Source organism: Typopeltis vanoorti, chromosome 8, assembly GCF_054136105.1.
Source record: "Typopeltis vanoorti isolate ZY-2024b chromosome 8, IOZ_Tvanoo_1.0, whole genome shotgun sequence".
Classification (NCBI taxonomy): Eukaryota; Metazoa; Arthropoda; class Arachnida; order Uropygi; family Thelyphonidae; genus Typopeltis; species Typopeltis vanoorti.
Window position 1 is genome coordinate 115,426,937 of NC_143556.1, and position 21,478 is coordinate 115,448,414.

At 34.7% G+C, this 21,478-nt stretch overlaps 1 protein-coding gene across 1 annotated transcript in view; it reads right to left on the reverse strand.

Moving 5' to 3' along the window:
• The window catches only part of LOC150104298 (bone morphogenetic protein receptor type-1B-like), a 193,154-nt gene that overhangs the window by 129,701 nt on the left and 41,975 nt on the right, over nucleotides 1-21,478 (reverse strand). Inside the window, exon 2 of the mRNA XM_090396453.1 lies at nucleotides 16,680-16,861. Coding sequence (XP_090252579.1) covers nucleotides 16,680-16,861 — 182 coding nt within the window. The remainder of the gene's footprint in view (nucleotides 1-16,679; nucleotides 16,862-21,478) is intronic.

Genomic DNA, 21,478 nt, shown 5'->3' on the forward strand with positions numbered 1-21,478 from the left:
ATTAAAAAGGACACTAAGATGGATTATAGCAAAGAACTTCAATAAATTAACTCCTTATACAGACATTTCTAATAAGTACTATGGGTAATGTTGTTTTACAAAACATAAATACACTAAATCCTCATTATCTGTTCTAGATTCATTCTTCAGATCTATAGTGGACAACAAGGCTAACATACTGACTTGCATGCATTGTATGAAAAATTTTATGTATATATAAATAATTTTTTAAAATTAATTTTAATAAAAAACTTGTCAATTAAGTTGGCATGGCTGGTCGAGTGGTTAGCGTACCGACCCTCCAACCAACAGGTTGCAAATTCGAATCCCATCACTGGATATGAATTTCATTGCCTGGTGTGAGACCACTTCCTCACTTATTGGAGGCCTGAAGTAGCTTGAAAAAGTTCCATGTTTGGTCTCTATAGCAGGGTTTTCAGACTAATAAAAATTTTTAAAAAATTACAAATATATATAAAACTGATAAATGGGGGGAAAAAATCCTCAGCTCACCCACATTACAAGATGTATTACGAGTTTATGATAACCTTTCGTGGGTGAACCACACGTGAAAATAACCATTTATCATTCATAAAATCTTTCTATAATAAATGTGAACTATAAATAAAAGTAATTTTTGGTTTATTTCTGTATGGACTCAACTTTGCTGTCTCATTTTGAAGTGTACACACACATACTGCTTTAAGCTCAAAAGGTTAAATCATGCTCTATGTTAAGAATTAAAATAAAAAGCAAGTAAGCTAGCATTCTCAAATGATCATATCCTTGTATAATAATGTGTAAGTTGGGTTTGTGTGTGTGTGTGTGGGGGGGGGGGGGAAATAAAAACATACAAGACAAATGTATAATAGATGAGTTATACATTACTGAAATCAGACAAACTAAGTCAGAGTAAATGTTGACTACATCCACAACACAGGGTGTGCCCGTTCAGTAATGAGATTTACAGGATAGCACTTTGAATAAAAGTAACAAACATGTTTATAGTTATGACTACTAAAGTGTGTGGTAATCGCAACTTTTGAGTTGGGTGATGTAGCAGTTTGTGTGACAACCATTTAAGTACGAGTGTATGAGTGGAATGTCAGAAGTTGCGTCATGAAAAAAAAAAAGGGAGAGTAAAATTTTACTGTAAATTAGGAAAAACTGTTACAACTCTTGTAACAGTTTTTAACAGAGTGTACCAAGACCTAAATAAAAGTTTACAGTGATGATGTGGGCTGTGCACAGGTATTTGTTCCGCTTGTTTTCAATGTTTAAAGAGGGGATGGGATGGAGTCACTGGAGGATGAACCATGCTGTGAACAGCCAGTTTCTGCATGGACAAATAAAAATGTAGTGAAAGCTAGAGAAATTGTTGCGCAAATAAACACTAGGCCTACTTGCTGTACAGCTTCGGTAAGGAAACTGCCAGATTAATCTTAGAGATCTGAACAAGATGAAGATTTGTTCAAAATGGTATCAAATTTTATCTATGCAGTTGATCAAAGAATGTCCCTGGTGATGAAAGTTGGTGTTTTCGGTTTGATCCAAAAATGAGATGCCAGAGTATGGAATGGCATGGAACATATTCACCCCAGCAGAAGAAAGTCTGGTTGCAAAATTCACGTGTCAAGACAATGGGCATCATTTTTTCCCTGATGCTGCTGGAATTATTGACTGTGAATTTGTTCCTGAGGGCACAAGAGAGAACAATCAGTATTATTTAGAAGTAATGAAATGCCTTAGGGGTACTTAAGGGTCAAAGCTGTATAATTGAGAGGAGACTTCCACATAGCCTTTAAAGGAATGCAGAGAACCGACCAAGGCTTCTGACCAAATGTCCACTCCTCACCTTCTCGTGGTACACCCTGTTGGGTATCTACTTGGATACTGAACGAACGAGGATGGGCTGGCAATTTGGGATTTAGCCGACCAAATTGTATTCTTATTGGTTAAATCAAAATAAAAAATGGTAAAACATCACAAAATTTCATGTGGGCTGGGGCGTCACCCAGTTAAACAAGGACCCGTTGTTTTCGCCAGGAGACCAGGGCGAACGGTGAAAAGTCAGCTACTGGAACAAATCTGAAAACACACCCCAACTCAACATCACCAGAGTTAAAGATTGGTACTATCAACATAAGAAGACTGAATGGCAAAGAAATAGAGCTAGCTGAGGAATTAGATAAGTACCAGATCGACATAATAGGGGTGACTGAAACAAAAAAGACAAAAACTGATGAGATCTTTCTGGGCAATAAATACAAAATGTTATATTCAGGAAATGACAAATCAAGGAAAAGAAGAAGTAGTCATAGAATTCAACACAAAATACAAGGCTGATCTTCTTGAATGGCAGGCAGTCTCAAGTAGAGCGATGTGGGCAAATATGAGAATGGAGAACTGGACGATGAGACTTATTTGTGCCTATGGTCCCACAGAAGGTTCTACTAAGGTAGAAGTGGAGGAATTTTTTGATGCTTTAGAAAAGCAACTGACACAATGAAAAAGGAAAAGTTGGTCCTTGTTGGGATCTAAATAGAAGAGTAGGAAATGATTGTCAGACATACAAAAATATTTTGGGAAAATTTGGAGAAAAGAGCAAAGCTAATAATAATGGCAAATACCTGTTGGAATTCTGCTCAGGACATGGACTGGTTATTACTAACACCATGTTCCAACATAAAAATGTGCACAAATTCGCATGGAGAGAAGAGGCAAGGAATAAGAAGAGTCTCATTGACTATGTTATTGTTGATAGTGATGTTTTTTCCCTGGTACAGGACACCAGTGTACAGAGGATTTGAAATTGGAAGTGATCACTATTTAGTCTTGAGCAGGATAAAACTGAATTTTATATTTAAAAGAATGACATGTAAGAAAGTTTTAAAGTGAATAAAAGTTGAGCAGCTCTCAGATGTGAACTGTAGACTAAAATACACAAACATGATTGAAGAAAAAATGAAAGAGTTTGAGAACAGGAATCAAACATTGGAGATTCAGTGGCAAGCCTTGAAGAAAGCCCTGATTGATTCAGCTAGAGAGGCATGTGGTGAAGTTGTCTGCAAGGACAGAAAAATTAGAACTCCATGGTGGACACAGGAAGTTAAAGAGGCAGTGAAGGAAAAGCAGAAAGCATATCAAAAGTTCCTAGCAAATAAGTCAGCTTGTGCTCTTAGAGAATACAGAGACAAATGCAAGAATGCTAAACACTGTGTAAAACTAGCTAAACAAAAGTCATGGGAGGACTTTGGCAAGAATATAGAAAATAAATATCAAGAAGGTGGCAAAATATTCTGGAGGTTGTTGAAGAAGCTTAGGAATTGAGGAAAGAGTGCTGTAAAAGGAGGTAGAGATGATAAAGGTGACATGAAAACGGGAGAAAAATATATCCTTGAAGTATGGAGTAATTGCTTTGAAAAACTGCTAAATGAAACAAGCAGTGATGACAGCCCAGGGGTAAAAAACACTGACCAGGCATGCAGTCAGGAGTACATATCTATACTTGAAGTAGAAAAAGCCATCAAAGGCTTGAAATGTGGAAAGGCAGCAGGAGTAGATGATATTCGACCAGAAATGCTGAAGTATGGTGGTATAAAAGTCATACAGTGGCTGCACTGTATAGTTCAGAAAGCCAGGAAAGAGGGACAAATTCCCAATGATTGGAGTAGAGCTCTCACAGTACCCATATATAAAAAGTGAAATAAAACTGAATGCGAGAATTACAGAAGAATTTCCCTACTGAGTGTTCCTAGCAAGATCTATGCAAGTATACTTAAGAAACGGTTTAGAAGAATTGTGGAAGAAAAGCTGGGTGAAGAACAAGCTGGATTCAGGCCAAACAGAGGCAGTCCGGATCATATCTTTACTTTACGACAAATAGTCGAGAAAGCATGAGAATATAACAAGGTGCCAAAAGAGAAGCTATTCAATATGCTACAGTTATATGGTGTCAATGGAGAATTATATCAAATTATATCAGAGATACTTAGTCTTTATTTGAGTTGTAAGTCAGCAGTTAGAACTGAAGTACAGGAAGATGGTTAAATGTGGTGTGAGACAAGGATGTAAATTATCCCCTCTGTTATTCATTATTTATATGAATCACATTATGAAGGAAAGTGGTATTAAACATGATATCAAAATTGGAGATGTTAATGTAAGCTAATGTTTATGTGGATGATGTTATACTTCTAAATAAATCTGCTACAAGTCTGCAAGATTCTCTGACCAAATTGAATAACTGTTGTAATAGATATGGTATGAAGGTCAACAATAAAAAGACAAACTCAAAGAAAATAGGCAGAATCATTGAAAATGTCAACTGTGTTGTGAATGGAGAACCTGTGGAACAAGTAAAACATTTCAGCTACTTAGGCACGATTTTTAGTGAAGATGGTAAATTAAATATAGAAATAGACAACAGAATCAGCAAAGGCTGGTATGGTGGGAAGTCAATTGAATAAATTCATATGGAATAAGAGAGAAATTAGTCGGAACACTAAATTAGCTGTATACAAGACTGTGTTCAAACCAGTTTTAACTTATGGATCTGAGAGCTGGGTCAGAAGTAAAACACTTGACCAAAGACTAGAGACTGCAGATATGAGAATCCTGAGAAAGATTATAGGTGTGAACAGATCGCATCAATGGCAATATTATATTAAAAACTAGGATATTAGGAAAGAACTTGACATTGTCAGCATCCAGGAATGTGTTAGCAGAGCTAATCTCAGGTGGTATGGTCACTTAAACAGAATGGGCGAAGAAAGATTAGCAAAACAAGTGTTCTCTGCCAGGTTGGCAGCAAAACGACCCAGAGGAAGACCAAGATATAGGTGGATTGATACAGTACAAAGTGTCTTAGACGATAGAAATATAAGATCTGATAATGTTGGTGTCTTGACAGGTAACAGACTGATTTGAAGAAAAATTGTAGATAGGTAAATATGTAAATTTTTCATGTAACACTATCATATCCTGTACACCCCCTTGAGAGTACATTGCAGGAATTTGATGATGGTGATGAATTGTCTATGCCCACATGTGATTATCAGGAAAGAATTTTTCCACAACAACAATTGGCTTCTGTTGCACTGCCTGTGAAGCAGTTTCTGGCTTCAAAGTCGATCCGTGTGATAAAACATCTCCTCTATTCATCAGATTTGGCTCCTGCAGACATTTTCCTCTTCCCAAAGATGAAGTGTACCTTGAAAAGGGGAGTGCTTCAGCGACATTAAGGAGATCTAACATGCCGTGACCAAGAGATTGAAGGAGGCTCCCATTCAGGAGCTCCACCATGCCTTCGAACACCTGTACAATAGATGTAAACATTACGTGGCGATGGAGTGAGATTATCTTGATTCTGTGTAATTGACAAATCCAAATATAGTTTTATTTTGATATAATAATTGTTGTCCCAATACTTAATGGGCACACTGTATTATCTTTAGTAGCACTAGTCAAGTTCAGCGAGTGTGGTGAATTGTGCATTGCAGGTAGCAATTGTGCTTCCATCTCAGTATGGTATCACCGATTGTTGACCTGAGATGGCCTAATTTGTCAACAATTTGCCAAACAGCTAGGCCTGCAACATGGCATCCTATCACAATGCTTCTTTCAAAATCTGTCAGTTCCCTTCTTGCAGCTATTTCACCCAGACAGCTGCACAGACTTGGGAGCATCATATTCCTTCAATTTATACCGGCTATAAACATGTGACCTGTTGCATGCCATGCAACAAGTCATGCAAAATAAGTCAATGGATCCCCCCCACACCCCCAGAGTGGGTTCCATTGTCTTCTTTCCAAGCGCAGTGTATTTCCCCCATATATAAATAGTGAAAAGGTGTAACATTATTAAAACTCTTTATTAGAGCTACTTGTTGAAAGTTTTTTCCAGTTGGTTATAATTGAAATCAAAGATTCCAAGAAATTAATTACATTCTTCTTTAATCCAAAATTTATCCAAGCATAAGCAAATAAAGCTTGCACATGAAGTATCTTCACAACTAGTCTATTTGTATATAGAAGCAGAAGTACACAGAAAAAGTAATGGACAAGTACACACCTGAAAGGATGTGTGCTTCACATCCTTTCAGGTGTATATATTAGTAGAGTGAAAACTTTTCAGGTTTAGTCTCTAGAAAGGATTTCCAGACAATGTAAAAAATAAATAAAAATGCAAAAAATAGATTTTAAAAAAATCAATATTTTAAATTTTGAAAATCATAGAAATATTTACAAATGGAGCATCCCATTCACCTAGTTAGATAAATAAGAAAGGGGTGCTTTATTACCAAAAAAAAATAATTTTGCTCTTTATGTTTAACAAAAAATTATTAAATATTATAAAAGAAAAACAGTATGAACATTCTCTAACTTTACAAAAATCTTTTGTGGCTGGGTTTATGTTCAGGACATGGTCTAGTCATAATAAACATTGTGTTCCAACAAAGTGCATAAATGCACAAGAAATAAAAATGTTGTACCGACACATTTTTAATAGTGATCTGTTCTCACTTTTTCAGGACACAAGAGTATACAGGGAAATTGAAAGAGGTGATCATATAGTTTTAAGTTGGATAAAAATTAATATTATACTGAAAAACATGTCTGAAAGTTTTGAACATGAATCAATCTAGCAGCTTTCACATGTGAGCCTTAGTCTAAAATATATAATTACTGGAGAGAGAGAGAGAGAGAGAGAGAGAGAGAGAGAGAGAGAGAGAGTTTGAAAAGAACCAAACCATGGAATGGCAGAATAAGAAGAAAATATTGATTGCTTTATTCAAGGAGGTATGTGGTGAAGTTGTCTGCAAAGATAGAAAAATCAGAATTTTATAATGGATTCAAGAAGCTAGTTGAAATTCATAGGAAAAGAAGAGACAATATGTTCTTGGCAAATAAAACCAGCAGTTGTCCTAACAGTAAAAAAAAAGAAAAAAGACAGTTAAGCTATGTGCAAAATTAAGTAAACAAAAGTTACTGGAAAATAGGTAAAAAAAAGATAGAAACTATGCTTATGATGGTAACAAAACATTCTGAACGATACTTAAAAAGCTTAGAAATAGAGAAGAGTACTATTAAAGGAGTTATACCAAATACCAAATATTCAGAATATATGAAACCTGAAATATGGAAAGTCAACTGGAGTAGGTGATATTTCACTAGAAATATTCAAATATTACTTACTTCAGCTGCTTCTCCACATTTCATGTTTCAGGCCTGTTCAAAAGATCTAATTCTAGATGACAGATACAGCCATCATTGTACCTGTCTATGAAAAGGGAAATAAAACAATGTAAGAATTAAGGAGATTGTGAATGAATGTTCCAGGTGAGATTTACACAAGCATATTTGGGGAAGAACATGCTCTGAGTCTAAACAGGAGTTTGTCAGGATCAGATTTTATTTTAAGACAAATAGTAAGACAAAGGATCTCTATTTAAGAGTAAAGGATCTCGAGAAGTTGTTCAAAACACTATAATTACATGGTGTAAAGAAGACATCATATGGAACATGTATAGCCTATATTTAAAACGCACGTCAGATGTTAAAATTGAAGGTGGTACTGGAAGATGGTTTAACTTGGTGTTAGTAAGGTGGGAAAAATGTAACAAAAGTGGTAAGATGGGGTCCCACACTAAACTTGCTCGAGTGCAACAGCCTGTTGTTTATAGCGTCGAGTAACGGGTTAAGGGAGGGGAAGCTATGCTGAGGTATGACTCTGCCATGCTTTGTTAAAAAGTTATAGTCAATTTAAAATCTTTGGGGGTCTGTGACACCCCACCTTACTAACCCTGGGTTAATATAAAATCAAGTGTAAGACAAGGATGTATAATGCTATCTCCATTGTTATTCATCTATAACAGATCATATTATAGTCTGATATCAAAATCTGAAATATTCAACACTGATTTAACTTTACAGATGTTACTCCTAAATAAGACAATTACAAAGTGCCAGAATGCTACGCAAACTGAATAACTGCCATAACGAATGTAGCATGAAAATAAGCAAAAGATGTAACTATGAAAATAGGCAGGGACTTTGAGAACTATCTACTACATTCTCAATGGAGAATGCAGAGAACAAGTAAAATGCTTTAGCTATTTTGGGAATACAATGGAAATATACTGTGCATGTGTGTGTGCGCGCACACACACACACACACACACTATAGTGAAAACAAATTTGCAAATCCACAATAATAATAATAATAATAAAGCATGCGTGGAACCAGCAGAAGAATTTATATAGAATAAGAGAGAAATTAACCAAAAATATTAAACAGAAATATAGAAATGTTCAGGTCCATGACTCCAGATTAGGAAGATGTCATCGATATATCATTTCTACAATCTTGGTATCAATGGAAATGAAGAGATAGCTTTTTCTTCAAAAGATTCCAAATATAAATTCACCGGTATGAGTGATAAAGGATTACCTGCGGCTAAACCAGATATTCAACACTGAAGTTTTGTTTTAAATGATGTCTTTAAACTGGAAATAGCCAGAATTAACACAATGGATTAATAAAAACATTACTTTTTTTTTAACACTCAAAACGATTTTTTTTTTGTGTTTTTGATGTCATCTGCCTCTTCACGAATGTGCCTACATCTTCTGTAGGCACATTCGTGAGGAGGCAAACAACATCAAAACTAGCCATAATTTCTTCTTTTTGAATGTTTTTTTTTTTTTTTTTTTTTTTAATACTCAAAACAAAATCAGACTTGTTGTGTATGTGTGTTTACAGTAATGTGACCATCATCTAAGTGTGTAGCTTTAATTCAGTCATATCTCCATCACATTTTTGAATTACAGGAATGTTTATGACAGTTCTCTTCAAACATCTGCCTGTACGTATTGGGTGCAGGTAAGAACAGTTGGAAACTTACAATAAACTATCATCAGATCAGTATGCCATTTTATATTTCCACACTTTAGAGGCAACATTCCCTCCGATTTTTTTTTTTTTTTTTTTTTTTTTAAATAGCTGCATGGACCTGCTACTGCTCTGAGCAGAAAAAGTTTTACATAACCTCGTGAGCGCATGGTGCTTTAAGTTTTTTTTTTATATCATTATAAAATATTTAATGGCATCACCTTTGTATGGAACTGAGTCTATCTCACATATCAGGTTTCTGCTGCTAGATGACTAGTAAAGCAATACTCTGGCCACTCATTGTTTCCTATCTGTTTGAAAATAGGAAGACTGTCTATTTCATTCCTAATGATATCTTTCTTCTGTACATGATCTTTAATTATTTTTCATTGGACATTTTGTAAACAGGGTCACACCACCTATACATGTAATATAATAATATTATTCTGACCTCCTTTGGTGTTTGATAGCAATGCTGAAAGTTTCTTTAAATATATGATACCATGCTTCAGAAACAGATTATCAGTAGTTTAGACAGAGATCTAGATAAAAGTTTCAAAGACTAATCATTGATATGGCATCCAAGTAGTACATCATTCTTATGTCTTCAGGCCGCTAATATAACTTAAATGAACCTGGTCTTCACAGAACCCTCAAAACGAAAGCAAGCTTTCAGATATAATGGAATGCGACTTGAAAGCCAAGAGTAGTTCTAACCACAGAGACCTCTTCTTGTGAAGATGGAAAAGTTTAGATTTGTTATAGCCTTCTTGATGAAAGTAATTATTAGATAAAATCTACTTTTCCACATCCTTTCTTTTAGAGTTACACGGTGATCAGCATTCATTTTAAAAATTTACGAAATTTACAACCGTGTTAAAAAAACTTTTTTATTATCCCGATGTTTCAATCTTCACATCAAGATCATCTGGAGCATACATCAATATACAAGACAAGCTGAGTTACATTATTAACTGTAAGCTAAAGAAACAATGATTTGATCACATGTTATGCTACTGGCATGACCTCTAGTGGAAAAAAAAATTACATCAAGCTAAATTCTATTTACAATGACAGGAATAAATATTCTTTCAGAAACAATGATGTCTTATTTTTATTATTACAATTATTATTTTTGCTTTTAAGATACTGGATTTTTCTACAGTCCTGTTTATAGTTGTTCTTAGTGAGGAACGTTCCATGGGTCGAATATATACCTTCCATATGTTTGGAATTTTTCGACCATCATTATTGTTCAGATTGGGGTGGTTGATAATAATCTCACATGCTTCCTTAAATTTCCGTTCATACCATGTTTTAGTGCGATGTAGACAGATGTAAAACATGGTATGAACGGAAATTTAAGGAAGCATGTGAGATTATTATCAACCACCCCAATCTGAACAATAATGATGGTCTAAAAATCCCAAACATATGGAAGGTATATATTCGACCCACGGAACATTCCTCACTAAGAACAACTATAAACAGGACTATAGAAAATCCAGTATCTTAAAAGCAAAAATAAGAATTGTAATACTAAAAATAGGACATCATTGTTTCTGAAAGAAAAGCATCTGAAAGAATGTTTATTCCTGTCATCGTAAATAGAATTTAGCTTGATGTAAATTTTTTTTTTCACTAGAGGTCATGCCAGTAGAATAACATGTGATCAAATCATTGTTTCTTTAGCTTACAGTTAATAATGTAACTCAGCTTGTCTTGTATATTGATGTATGCTCCAGCTGATGATCTTGATGTGATGATCGAAACATCAGGATAATAAAAAAGTTTTTTTAACACGGTTGTAAATCCTATAAATTTTTAAAATGAATACTTGTCCACATATTCCACGTCTTAACGTAACAGTGGAGCAAACAGAATAAACCTGATGGACAAGAGTCTTTACACTGCCATATTTTTAGCATAGATACTGGTAAGATGGTTATCACATCCTGTGCATGTACTGACAAGCTGAAAATTGAAGACCTTCATTTCGAGAACTCGGTTAATGAATCTCGCCATATATCCAAGAAAACCACATGGGAGGCTTTTAAAAATGAATGTTGCAGAGGGGATATCATTAAAATTATTCAAAAAAATAGAAGTAAGAAAGCAAATATTTTATTAATGATACTCAACCTGCAGTTATTGAGGAATTTAAGGTTAATTACAAGTGATAAAGGGACACAATGTATAACTGAATACAAATGTGAAATTTCATGCAAGCATTCTACACTCAGACTATGCTCTCTGGGTGCACAGTTAAGGGAGCTTGGTTTGTTTTTGGCGGAGGATGACAACCTTCAAAATTCTGATAGGTTTTTTAACAGATAAATTTATTTAAGTTAGAAATATCATGTAGAGAATATGCATATCATTAGTATATCTTTTCACTCTGAAGTATTGTTTCTAGGATAATGAATTTAATCCACCTATCTTACTGCATGATGGGTATCGAGTACATGGTCTGCTGGTTACCTTTTTCCATATTGATTCACAAACATAATTTTGGCATTCTACTCTTTCTTTAACTACATCCACCAAATTGTCATCAAATTCCTGACAAGTACAGGATATGATAGTACTACATGAAAAACTTACACTATTACTAACTTCCTAGCTACAATTTTCTTCCAAATCAATCTGCTACCCGTCAAGATTCCAACATTATCAGATCTTATATTTCTGTATTCTAAAGCACTTTTTACTATATCAATCCACCTATACCTTGGTCTTCCTCTGGATCTTTTTCCTGCCAACCTGGCAGAAAATTGATGCCATCTGTTCATGCCTCTAATCTTTCTCAGGACTCTCATATTTGCAGTCTCTAGTCTTTGGTCAAGTGTTTTATTCCTAACCCAGCTCTCAGATCCATAAGTTAAAATTAGTTTGAACACTGTCTTGTATACAGCTAATTTAGTGTTTTCACCAATTTCTCTCTACTCTATTGGATCTCCTCATGTCTGAGGACTCGTGACATTACTGATGACGCTTCGCCATTTCTTTTTCCCATGTGCTTCTTGATATTTGGTCAATCTACCTGTTTTTTTTTTTTGGGGGAGGGGGGGGGGGGTTCCTCTTTTTCTTTTCACACATGCCCTGGATGATTATTTTTTCCAGGCAGTTGCGTTCCCTTCTACCTATGTGTCCAAAATATTGCACTATTCTCTGTCAATTATGTTTATCAGTCTTGTGTGGGGTATTCAGTTCACCTAGGATACTTTTGTTTGTTCGTTTTTCTGTCTGAGACACTCTTAACAATCTTCTCCAGCACCCGAACTCGTCAATTCTTCTTCTGTGATCTTTTGTTACGTCCAAGACTCAGAAGCACAGAGAAAGATCCAAAAAAAAAAAAAAAACCAAGGTTTCCACAAGCTTCATTTTGATCTTTTTGGAGATGTGCCAGTCTTTCCAGATCTTAGTTAAATCAGTCATCGCTTTCTTGGCACGTGGTATTCTTCTTATCACTTTTTTACATCCATTTTTTTTTTGTTATTATCACTCCAAGGTAGTTGAAATTGTAGACAATTTCAATTCCTTCCATATCTATCTCTTCTGCATTGTTTAAAATCATTATTTTGGTTTTATCTTTATTTGTAAACCATGGCTTAAGCTTTCCCATTTTAATTGATTTAGGATGGATATTAATTCCTGTTCGTTTGTTGCTATTATCACTGTGTCATCTGCATATTATTGGTTAGTGATTGTTAGGTCACCTAATTTAACACATCCATTCCACTTTTCTAGAGATCTTTTCATTATAGTTTTGCTATAAAGGTTGAATAGTAATGGTGAAAGTATGCATCCTTGTCTTGATTTTTTTTTAATTGGAATGAAGGGACACTGAGTTTAATTCTTACTGTTGCTTGATTTAATTGATATAAGTTCCTTATGAGGGTTCTAGATGATTTTGTATTCCTGATTCTTGCATGATATTCAATAAAATATCCCACCTATTACAGTCAAAGGCCTTGGAGTAATCTATAAAGCAGAGATAAATGCTTAAGTTGAATTCCCTTGCTTTTTCGATTATTTGTCCGATGTTAGACATATGATCTTTAGTTCCTCAACCTTTCCTGAATGCTGATTATTCTTCTGGGATCTGATGGTCTATAAAACTTTGTAATCTTTCCTTAATTTCTCTCTTATTCCATATAAATTTATGTAGTTGAATTCCTACCATACCAGCTTTCTTGATTCTGTTGTCTATTTCCATATTTAATTTATCATCTTCATTAAAAATCGTGCCTAACAAGCTGAAATGTTTTACTTGTTCTATAGGTTCTCCATTCACAATGCAGTTCATATTTTCAATGCTTCTGACTATTTTCATTGTCCTTGTCTTGTTATTGCTGACCTTCATACCATACCTATTACAACAGTCATTCAATTTAGCCAGGGAATCTTGCAGACTTGTAGCTGATTTTTTTTTTTAGAAGTATAACATCATCCGTATAAGGTAAAGAGCTGAGATTAACATCTCCAATTTTGATATAAGGTTTAATACCACTTTCCTTCATAGTGTGATCCATATAGATAATGAATAACAGAGGGGATAATATATATCCTTGTCTGACACCAGATTTAACATTAAACCACCTTCTTGTACTTCTTTCAATTCTAACTGCTGACTTTCAACTCAAAGACTAAGTATTGCTCGATTATAATGCCACACTAACACCATACAACTGTAGCGTTTTGAATAGCTACTCTCTTGGCACCTTGTCATATGCCTTTTCTAGATCCACAAAACTTAGACACAGATCTTTGTTATATTCCCATGATTTCTCAACTATCTGTCATAAAGTGAAAATTTGATCCTGCCAGCCTTGTTCTTCACCAAGCTTGCCTTCCACAATCCTTCACAACCGTGTCTCAAGTATACTTGCATATATCTTAATAGGAACATTCAGAGAAAGAATTAGAGTTAGAGAAATACCTCTAATTCTCACATTCAGTTTTATTTTTCTTTTTATTAATGGGTACGATGAGAGCTATACTCCAATCATCTGGAATTCATCCTTCTGTCCAGGCCTTCTGAATTATGTGATCTAGCCACTGCAAGACTTTTATACCTTCATAATCTAGCATTTCTGGTCAAATATCATCTACTCAAGCTGCCTTTCCAGATTTCAGGCTTTTTCTACTTCAGGTATGGATATGTATTCCAGATTTCATGCCTGGTCAGTGTTTTTTTTTTTACCACTGTTAAACAAGTTAATCTGATCTTATGTAAATGCTGTGTGCAAGGTACAATACTTCTGTCTCAATCCCAGATAACATTATGTTTCTCTAGTATGGAACGAAAATCCTGACATCCTTTCTTAACTTGTTCATTTCTTCTGATCATGATGTTAAATGCAATGCAGTTCATGATCTTTTTTCCCTTCTTCTGTATCACTTGGGATGACCATTTGCTGCCGCTTTAGACACATGGCCATCTATAAGACACCTAGCCTTGTGCCAGAACCAATACACGAGCCCATCAAACTGCAAAGAAGTTCATCAATGTAACTGAATATTTGTACTATTGTTCTCATGAATAAATTTTCCCCTGATTTTGAGTAGTTTGGATCAGTTTAGGGTGGTTGAAGCTTATTTCCAAGAAAACACACACACACACCATACATGAGGTAAAAAAACAACTTATAGCATGTCACTGCCATGTACTGGATACAGGGAGATGCCAAGAAATAATTTTATTACATTTTTTCTTGAAGAGTTAGAGGTTATAGTAATTATTGGGAAAAATTCATGGCAAAGGCTGTTCCAGAGGATAGAGATAAGAGGAGGAGAAACAGTGGAATGCCAGTAGCTGAATGGGTGAAAAGTAGCATCTTGATTAGAAGAGAATACCTAGTTAAAGAGGTTGCTGAAGCTGAAGTTGTGATGCAATGTGTTTATGACAGGAGAGGCCAGAGGTAAATATTGGTCCAGGGAGAGAGATCTGATTCTGATTAGTATATTTCTGAGGATGGCAAGTTTAGATCAGCTGAGATCCGTTTTGCAAGAGGAAAGGCAAGACTGCATTTTAGAAGCAGTGAAGAACCAGCTTATCCTCATTCCAATGCTTTAAATGAAGCAAAGAATTCTGCTTAAATCTACCTTTTCAGTGTTTAAACATCAGATCTTATTAGTTTATCCATTTGTACGTATACTCACAATTTTATTCTGGTGTTGCATAAAAATAAATTGGACCATTTGCATTAACAAAATTAGGAACAAAACATTGCAGAAGAACACAAAATAAGTAAATACGTCTAACAACATTTAGTTCCCAGAGGGAGTAAGGTGAGAACATACTATAATGGGTTAGGAACTACAAGATGACAGCAGATGTCTGTCCTCACCTACCCTCTTTAGGGAATAAAAGTAGTTAGTGTATTTATTTTTTTTACAAAATACTAACTTTACACTGAGCAGGCCAAATTTAACCAAATCTGTTTATGATCTATAGTAATTTTGGCAAGTTATCTTGAATGAATTTTCCTCTGAGCTACAGCAGTTTCTTACCAAATTAAAAGCACTTCATCCTAGTATCCAATTCACGAAGAAACAGATAACCATATAGCCTTTTCAGATCTATTAATTCTTCATCAGCCAGATGGAAGCTAACAATTTTCAGTTTTTAGGAAGACTCATACAGGCCATTATATCCATGCTGAATCTCACCACAACGCAGTCTAAAGGATGGAACTATTAAAACCTTATTACATAATGCTCATTCTTTATGTTCTTCTGACAAACATTTACAGAAAGAATTACAACATATTAAATCCACATTCTTATTAAATGGTTTTAATGATTCCTTCATCAAAAAAATAATTAAAACAGTTATGGAATCTATTCCTCTCCTAATGCAAAAGAAATAACTCATTTCCCTTACGTGCAAGGCATTGCTGAATGCATAACAAAAATTTTAAAACCACTGAACATTTTTGTTGCCTTTTGCCACATCAGAAAAATCTCCACCTTTCTCGATTCTCCCAAGAATAAGCATCAGCCACTAGGTCTTCCAGGCACCTACTAGATTCCCTGCCCTTGCAGCTTATCTTATTTTGGACAAACTGAAGATCTGCTTTTATTTGCCCAGAACATAAGTCTTATATTAAATATCATGAGTCCAAACAGTCTGGACTTGCTCAGCATGCCATCTGCACTAAACATAATGTTCAGTGGAACAAAACAACAAGAGCCCTTAAAAGTAATTTCCTCATAGAACATTTTTACAAGGAAACATGTGAAACATTAATGTCCTAACTTTAACAGCTATTAAGTTTTAATTATCTTACATTTGCTACTTAGGTGGTGCTTTTTAGGCTTGTCTGTTATTGTTTGATTACTGTTCTGTCATTCTGTACTGAAGATGCCTATGACGGCAAAAATTCTACAAATAAGTTTCAAAGCGAGTTTCTTCCATTTTTATAGTTTGTTATTAATACTTAGGACTGCTAACTGTGTTATCAGCTGGTTGTACATGTTTGTATTCTGGGATGAGAAATTTCACTAATTCTGAATGAGATCAGAACTTACTAACTTCAGCTGAAATGCCTTAATTCTCAATTCCTCATATCCTAAACATAATTTCAATTCAGGTCTTTCCAACTGAAGGAAAAATGCTGCATCATGCTCAGTGATTATGCATTACTATGCATAACCACGAGGATGCCTTAAAATTAATAAATTTTATATGCTTTTAATACCAAACCTTAGAATGAAGAACCAACTGATACTTTGCATAAAAGTATCAATTAGCATGCACTACAAAAATGAAAACTTCTTACCTGCAACAATCCGCTCTCATCTGGTGGAAGGCAACCATATGTTCTTTCAATTTCTACTTGGCCATCTTCATTAATCACACCTTGTACTGCACTGAAACACTGGCTACCTGGCCTAGCCACACAAGTTCCATTAAATTGATTATGGGGACAATGTCCAGCACAATAGCAGTTCAAACCATTTACTATAATTAAAAATGATTTTAAATACTTTAATATAACACAGAAAGTAAAATTATATATATGGAGATGCTTTATAAATAGCAAATTAAAAGTAAATCTGTAGAGTAACAAAGCTTTTTATACATTAATTGTTAATTTCTAGAAAAATAACCTGAAGCACTTCATTGCCAATTATAATTATATTTCAGTGAAAGATAAAAATACACATTTTTAGTGTAGAAGTGGAATATGGAGACTTGCACTATATAACCAAATTTTTGCTACAGTAATATTAATGGAGCAATTTTCGCATCAGATCAGTGGAATCCCCATACTAAAATATAATTAAAGGCAAGTAATTCTCCCTTAACATGACATATGTATAATCACAGTGCATTACTTAAAAGATCAATTAAGAGGGTTAAGATGGATAACTGACTGGAATCTTTCATCCAATCTTCAATTTCCTATTTACAGGTCTCCACTCAAATACTGAATGAACAAGGATGGACTGGCAATTTGGGATAAAGTTGAATAAATCATTATGGTTAAAACAACATACACACAATGATGGTTAAGTTATACAGATTCTACTATATAACTAGACAATACCTTAGCTAGCACTTTTGTGCTAGCTAAGGTATTGCCTAGTTATACAGTAAAATCTGCTTATTGTGATCATGGATAATATTATCAATCGGCAATTGTTATAAAATCAGTCGGTTCCAAAACAAACCATTTAAAATGAATTAAAAATAATCCGTCTGTATAATCAAAGTTCTGGTTGTTGTTATCAAAATCCTCAAAATGTTTAGCCTTTTGCACTTCAGAATTAAGAACTAAGGATCAAGAGAAAATCTGACAAAGAACATTTGTTGAAATCTAACTTTTTGTGTTAATCTTATTCTTCCATAAGTCTTAAATCTTCCAGGCAAATGCAAGTTAGTATAAATACAGTCGAATTGTGATTTTTTGAGTTTATTTTCGTGATCTCTTTCAGTAAATGCATTTGACTAAGTGCTCATTAAAACCCATAGCATTATGACAGAAGCAAGTAAAAAAATGTAAAGATTTATCTTTTCAAAAAAAAAAAAGCAAAGGATTTTGGAGTGCTATGATAAATTGCCCCAAATGAGTCAGCTTAGTGCAGCTGTACATTCAAAAATTTCACAACCACTCTTGTGTAAGATCTTAAAAAACAGATCAAACATTGAAATTTCAAGTTTTATTAATGACAACATGGATCAGAATAAAGCCCAATCTGGTAAGAATACTCAAGTTGAATGAGAATTAAAAATTTGGTTTAGTAATGTTCATGAAAATAATGCTTTGATTAATGGGCCTTTGATGTGAAAAACAAAGGGAAAAGAAAATTTCACTGCAACTAACAGATAGTTTAACAGTGGAAAAAGCAAGAGAATATTGTGTACAAGTGTATTCATGGTAAAGATAAAATTTTTTTTAATTTTTTATTTTAAATTCAGCTCATGCATGGATTCAGACCGAGTGGCCAAAAATTATTGCTGAATTCCTCAGGATATTTACAATGCAGACAAAACAGGACTATTTTCATGCAATGCACGAGCATACTTATTTGTTTAAAAATTAGTGCTAAAGGATTTAAATCTTCTTTGTTGTGCTTATATGAAAGGTGAGAAGCTCCTAATGACTGGAAAAAATAAAAATCCTCTGTGTTTTAAAGGTATCAAAAGTTTGCCTGTTGTGCAAATACTTGGATGACTAATGCCATTTTCAACAATTGGTTAGTTACGCGAGATCTTAAATTAAAGCAAAAAATTGTCTTATTAGTAAATAACTGCACACACAAACAATTTATCGTTAAAGAACATCAAAGTAATCTTCTTGCCTTAGAACATTACACTGTTAATTCAACATGTGACCAAGACATCATATGAGCTTTTAAAGCTTATTATCGCAGGTAAGTTTGTGCAAGAGTTATAGCTGAACTTGATATAAGAGACTGATCTGATGCATTGCATTTGGTAGCAATGTCATCAGTGGCGTATTTAGATATTTCTCGCCTCTAGGCCTGCAGAAAGTGCCACCCCTCATGACCTGCCCATAGGCAGGTTATGATCCCAACCTCCATTGACTGAAGCTGCCGTTGAATCCCACTTGCTTCATATCTCTTAACTTTTTTCTGGGTGGTGTCATTTTCAATTTCGGACAAAGTGGAAATTATTTCCTTCCATTCCTCATGAAGACTCTGACAGGCATCATCACGAGCTGACCAACGAGTAGGTGAAGGACGTTTGATTACTTTTGCAGAAGTTTCCAGGTGCTTGCTTAGAACACTCTGCCATTGAAGATGTGAAAAATACTTAGTTTCTGAAGGACATCAAAAAATGCGGAAGAGTACGACAGGATTCGGCAGCGCAAGTATCAATTAGAGACAGAGAATGTCCACCGCACGGTGTGAATTCTGCCAATGGATTTATTTTAAGAATTCTTGCTTGCAGTCCTGTGTACTTGCCTGACATGTTAATAGCATTATTTTATGCCTGACCTCTGCAATTTGCTATATCAATTCCATTTATATAGCAAACCGTTTAGTGAAGTCAAAACCGCCTCTTGTAACTTCAGATATGTGACTTACATTAAGAATGAAATGCAAGAAACGCTCCACAGGAGTTCCATGTTCTTTCATATATCATACAACGAAGGACAGCTGATCAACATGAGACAAGTCTGGTGTGACTCAACACTTATGGAATAGTAGTTAGCTATTTTAAGTTATTCCACAATAAATTCTGATACTTTCTCGCCCATTATTTTAATAAATTCCTCATACATGTCAAAGGAAATATAGGAAACGAAACCTTTTCCTTTTTTCCCCACTTTTTGCAATGAGCTCAGCAAGAAAGGGATGAAATTCACTAATTCCTATTGCCTTTGTGTCAAGTTACTGACAACAATACAGTAGCTTTCAGTGCACGTGTTTCGGTCTGTATAGTTATGCAGAATCTGATTACATGCCAATATGATTGCCGACTAAACTTACAATGAGGAAAAGAAAAATATTTCTCTACTTGTGAGTAGATACTGCATATAGAACATGTTATAATTGCAAAAATGAGAGTCTGGAAATTTTCGCCGCCCCTCAAAATTTGCTGCTCTAGGCCCGGGCGTATACCTAAACACGCCACTGAATGTCATGGAAGCAAGTCTCAGAGAAGACTATTGAAAACTGCTTCATAAAAAGTAGATTTTTTAAAAGAAACTCTGAAACTCCTTCTGAAGAATTCTAATATCTTACAAATGAAAATTTTGATAAAACCCCAGACGGTATGTCAAAAGAAGCAATTTACTCATGAACTACTATATTCAAACACATGACAGACAACACTAGATGAGTTTTTAAAATAAATTTTATGTTGTTGCTTATTAAAACATTGTTTATAACAATAAATTTAAATAAATGATGCAATTTTTTATATCCTTTGCTTAATGTTATCGAAAAGTGAGGATACCAAAGTGATCACAATAAGCAGCGTCTACTGTATATGGAACACTGTCCTATTTTGTCAAAAAAAAAAACCAGAGTGAATAGCCAGCTTCAACTTATTAAAAAGCAATGACAGAACAGTGCTAGAAGAGCAATTAAAGACCACATTAATGTAATTGGCATCACAAACCAAGAAGACCAAATCATAGCGATTTATTCAGGCACTAGAGATCAGTACCCTCCTATAATATCTATATCAGCACCAAACATGAAAAACTTCTTGAATGGGAGCCAATTTCAAGTAGATTGATGTAGCAAATTTCAAAATGTGTTAGTATAACAGCAGTTAGATATTCATCGGCCATGTAAAGACATTCACAAAAGGTAGCCTAAAAAGGAAGTTGTTTTTTTAATTATGGCTGAAGCAACAACACTATGGCATCAATGCATTATCTGCATTAATTGTGCATATTTTGCAGGATGTAAAGCTCAATTTTCTGAAGGAAAACTGCCATCTTTGCATAAAACCAGCTAACTCACCTTTAGTTGAAAAGCCCTTATAAAGGTTCTTTGCATATTAAGAGAGAATTCAAACTCCAGTTCTTCCCAAGGGCATGGCTAATACTGACTGAGCTATGAAAACTCACCTAAAAGGCATCTGAAGATATTCTCAGGAAAGCCAAGATAAATCATATGCGGGTAGTGTCTTGGTCTAAACCTCAGAAGTCTAAAACACCAAGGGAACTGATGTTCAGGTCGCCACAATGAGTATACTACACCAAACCTAAACATAGGTTAAATTTAGACAGCTTTCAGGTCAGCTAGTGAATGCTTTTGTTGCCAAGACAATCTGAAAAGGGGATTGGTTGAAATTTTCCAACAACAACAAACAACATGAAGTCAAGCAAAGAGAAATAAATGCATTACATACAGATAAAAGCAAACCTCTGATCTTTCAGATTCACTTCACATGTGGTCTTAGTTCCAACCTCCATTATCTTGCTTTCCATCTCCAATCTGCAAAATATCTATATTTCCTAAAAGAAACTTACATTTCAGCTTATTCATGCATCATTCAACTCAAATTTTTCCACCTGCAACTTCCAACTTTGCACACAAGCCATGGAAAAGTCTGGAGACAAAACTCACATGGCTGCTCTTGATTTCTAAGACA